The sequence below is a fragment of the Amphimedon queenslandica genome, unplaced genomic scaffold (assembly GCF_000090795.2).
Source record: "Amphimedon queenslandica unplaced genomic scaffold, v1.1 AMPQUscaffold_12627, whole genome shotgun sequence".
In the NCBI taxonomy this organism is placed as follows: Eukaryota; Metazoa; Porifera; class Demospongiae; order Haplosclerida; family Niphatidae; genus Amphimedon; species Amphimedon queenslandica.
In genome coordinates this window covers 23,138-27,816 of record NW_003547137.1, presented here as the reverse complement: position 1 = coordinate 27,816, position 4,679 = coordinate 23,138, and the positions used below count along the sequence as shown (strand labels likewise).

At 35.8% G+C, this 4,679-nt stretch overlaps 1 protein-coding gene across 1 annotated transcript; it reads left to right on the top strand.

The window, feature by feature from the left end:
- Positions 1 to 6: 6 nt before the first annotated feature.
- Positions 7 to 4,676, top strand: LOC105314712 (tyrosine-protein phosphatase non-receptor type 21-like; the record flags this gene model as incomplete). The annotated part of the gene is made up of 11 exons (XM_020003520.1): positions 7 to 271; positions 342 to 535; positions 892 to 1,008; positions 1,369 to 1,521; positions 1,612 to 1,896; positions 2,460 to 2,621; positions 2,701 to 3,696; positions 3,773 to 3,817; positions 3,921 to 4,150; positions 4,249 to 4,329; positions 4,478 to 4,676. Coding segments are annotated over exons 1-11 (2,718 nt in total), but the record flags the coding sequence as incomplete, so codon positions are not given.
- Between the last annotated feature and the right edge of the window lie 3 nt (positions 4,677 to 4,679).

Here is a 4,679-nt window from a genome sequence, read left to right as displayed (position 1 = left end):
ATCGGAGATAAAGGAATGGAATATTTAATGGAAGCACTAGTTGATAACATTGCTAACTGCAAGCTGACTTGGCTTGCATTAGGTAATAACAATATTTCTGATGACGGTATTGAAAAACTTGCTGAGTTTCTCACGGCCGGTTGGACGAGTATTGATGATGATGAGGGTGAAGAAGGTGTGGCTTGTCCAGTAACGTCCCTCGGACTAGGAGGGAATGAGATAGGGGACAGAGGAGCTAAGGAACTGGCTCAAGCACTTGATGTGAACGACAGTGAGTTTTAAATATTTGAAAATAAACTTATATTGCTATCACTTTTCCTCTCTCTCTTTCTTTCTCTTAGAATTGTTATCTCTTGGCCTCTCTTGTAATAAAATCGGTGATGAAGGTGCAAAGGCGCTAGCTGAGATGCTCCGAAGTAACCAAACACTAGAGAACCTTTCGCTCTCTTCAAATCGAATCGGAACCGACGGAGGGGAAACCCTCATAGCCTCACTCTGTGATAACACGACGCTATCAAAACTACTGCTAGCACAGGTACAATTCAACTGAATATATTTAATGCTTTGGAATATTTTTGATGATTATTTTGCTTCTTTTCATTGTCATTCTCCTTGTAAAAGACTATACTTATCCAAATGAAATAAGACATTCTCCATATAATGTACCAAGTGTGATGGAATATGTATAGACCACTGTAGTTGTGATTATTAAATGTAGGAAATTCTTAATATTTGCAGTTAATGTTGAAATTGAATTAGTTTACTGTTTTTATAATTGTACAAGTTATGCATAATTATTACTAAACACATACTGTACATGTAATTATGTTATTATCAATATTTTTGTTATTACTAGTCTATTTATTATTTATTTTATTTTATTTCCTATAGAACCCACTAGACGATGCTGTCTGCATGAGATGTATTGAAGTATTCTCAAAGCACAACCTCACGCTTCAGGTCCTGGACCTCAATGATACTAACATATCACCAGCTGCACTTAAAAATGTAATGAAATAATTTTGAAGATACATTGTATGTATATGTATGCACATAACACATATACTTACGATGTATGTTTTAAAAATACCGTATAGGGATATATTTCATGGGGATTTAATTTTGCTAATTTCGCAGTTTTAAAAAATTCGTAAAAATTTTTATCTGTGAAAATTATTTTTTACCATACTAATAATGATCAGTAGAAGAAAAACGCAAAATTTTTTTTGTGAATAGGTTTAAAGGTCTTTTTTGTGAAATATTTTCCCCGGGAAATATACCCACTATACAGTATACACACACACATATTATGTACATCTATAACTGCTCTTAATTCATGTCCTCTCTTTCTCTCTGTTTCTCTTTTAGTTTGTGGCTCAGTTGAAAAAGAGTAAAAGCAAGATCAACAGAGCATCATTAGGTGAGCATATACTGACAATGTCAGAGAAAGAGCACAAGAACTTATCAACCATTAGCGGTAATCCACTTGAAGTAGCAAACTGGAGACCACCACCTGCTTCTGTAAGTACATGGGTAATTTAAAATGATGTACATTTAGTATTTTATATTTTATTATTATTATTTTATAGTTTTATTACTGTATCATTGTAGGAGGTACCTCAACAAGATATATTCAAATTAGCTGATAGAACACGGAAAGTATTCAACCGCCCAAACATGGCCGTCCCTTTAAAAGAGGATCAGGAGGAAGACTACTTGAGAGCTTCGTCAGATTCATCACTGGATCTTGAGTTACCAATGTTCTCTGGAGGTCTTGTTGATCAGGGGGAGGGAGAGGGAGAAGTGGCGGGAACCAACACTACAGCACCTGTAGTGAGACTATTGAGCAGTGATAAGAGGAGGAGTGCTTGGAGACACAGCAGAATAGTGGAAGAAGTAAATATCATTTATATGTACATGTACATATACATGTGCATGTACATGTATGTATTATGCCCTAATATAGTCAGTGTATTATCATTAATTTTACTCATTTACCTTTAGTATATGCACATTCTGAGCTATAGTGACAAAAGCTTTAAAAATTCATAAAAAATTCAAATTTGATCGGAATCGGCTCAAACTTGAAACACAACATAAGAACATGTATACATATCAGGAAAAATTATAAAAATGAAGAATTCTCACTTTTTGATCGGAATCAGCTCAAAATTTCTACACAGCATAAAAACATGTATCTGTATTAGTAAAAATTATAAAAATGAAAAATTCTCACTTTTCATTTTTGGTGAAATTTGACCAATATCCCTGTGCTATAGTACAGGGACTTGCCTGATTTTAGAATACTTTTAATATTCTTAAAAATACAATTTTAATCCAAAATTGAAATGCAACATAAGGACTTATGTACTGGAAAAATGTTTGATGAAATATCCTTCAGATCCGTACTACATGTACTACACATAGCCCAATGCCCATGTTCCATTACTTATTTGTAGAGTTTTGAGATTGAGCCATTGGATGTTGGTAGTGACACTGAAGATGATAAATCTGAGGAGACACTCATTGAAGAAGAGGAAGAAGGAGAGGGTAATAACATTAGTAAAGAAACAACAATAACTGGAGAAGAAGATGAAGAGAGAGACAGGAACACAAAGAAGGTATAACAGATATCACTACATTAAAATTAAATTATATTTATATATTATTATTTATTTATTTATTTGTTTATATTGTTAGGTTAATGAACCTGTGCTTAGTAAGTCCACTGAAAGAGGAAGATTGCAAGCTATGAGTAAAGACAAAACTTGTCCGGTTAAATTTAAAGTCCCTAAACCTCCTCCACCTCGTAAACCTTCAAATACCGAAAGTAAGAAACCGTCAACTAGTAAAGATACCAAGAAAATAGTTACGAAAAGAATTGAAGTGATACCATCACAGCATAAAGAGGAGGAGGAGGAGGATGAGTGGGAGGAGTCTGAGCCTCAAATTGTACCGGATAAGTTAAACTCTTTCTCAACTCAGTTATCAAATCTGTCGGTCTCAGACGAAGACTCAAAAACCAACGACACTAGTACCAGCACGAGTACTAGCCAAGAGACCAGTACTCATTATAAAATAATAACTAGCACTAAACCATTGACCACACCCACAACTTCAGGAGACAAAAACGAGCCTCATTATAAAATAGTAACCAGTAATAAACCATTAGCCACTCCCACGGACAAAAGCAAAGAGGGAGAGTTTCATTATAAAACAGTAACTAGTAATAAACCATTGACCACACCCACCAGTTCAAAGGATAAAGACGAAGAAGGAGAGCCTCGTTATAAAATAGTTACAAGATCATATAAAGAACCTTTGACGACGTTTGGCTACAAGAAGAAAGAACCGGTTTACGACAAAATACCAGAAAAGGAAAGGTCTTTGGTTGAAAATACTTCCGACAAATCAAAATTCCCTTGTCAAGCTTCAAGCAAAGAGAAGCCAGAGAAAGAACCTTTATATGACACAATCCCACGCCAACCCATCCTGACTTCTGCTACTAAGGACAGACCACGCCCTCCAACCACTAGACGCCACCCATCTGTAAGTCCCTCCCAGTCAATGAGTTTAATATCGGAGGAGGAGGAGAGTGGGCACTCGTATGTTAACATTGGGGCAGACGGGAACGTGTTCCTGGAGGGAAGTGACTCCGAGGGAGAGGAAGATGACAAGAAAGTTTTATCACTTTCTGTAAGCAGAAATATATACATTACATGCACTGTACATGTAACAGTAAATATTATTATAAAATTTAATATTTATGTAGGGAACTTCTGATGGTTTTCGATCAAGACCTATAAAAGAACAGTGGGTAAGGAATTTGTAAATATAGCCACGTTACTATAAATACCATAATTGTAATTATTGTTACTATTAATAATAACTTTGTGTACCTATAAATAACTTGTGAATAGGTGATCAGTTTAAAGCAGAGATCTGGTGTACTAAAGATGGGTGGGTTCATACACAAAGGATACAATGAGCTGAAGGAGTTCATGAAGACGATAGAATACAATAACTTCATGGCTGAACTAACTTGCAATGAAACGAAGAACAGACCAGCTGGACCTTTGGCTCCAAGCCACACGAGGGTCAAACTGCAAAGAGTAATGGAGAACCTTGGGTCTGATTACATCAACGCAAAGTAAAGCAATAGAATATAATGATTAATATCTACAGTATATGTACATGTACATTATGTATAATGATGTCATTATTCTTTTCTTTCCTGCTCTCCCTCAGTTTTGTTGGTTCACCATTATACCCAAAGTCATACATCATAGCTCAATGGCCAATGGAAAACACAATACCAACATTTTGGAGGTAAACAACAAACAAACAAACAAACACACAAGCAAACACACATTCATGCAGTACATGTAATAATCATTAATCATATGTTTATCCCTCACTGTCTGTTTGATACACAATCTTACATGTACATGTATACATTATTATATATTCATCATAGGATGATATGGGAGACCAATGCCTCAGTGATTGTAGTATTAGGAGGCACTGATGATAAGAACAACTTCTGGCCAGAGAAGGAAGACTATCAGCTGCACCCAGCAGTGATACTGGGGGAGTGGTACACTGACTCTCTTTATGTGAGGACGGATAAGGTACATCCTAACACCTCCGGAGTAGAGGGACTGTTTGAGGTATCTATG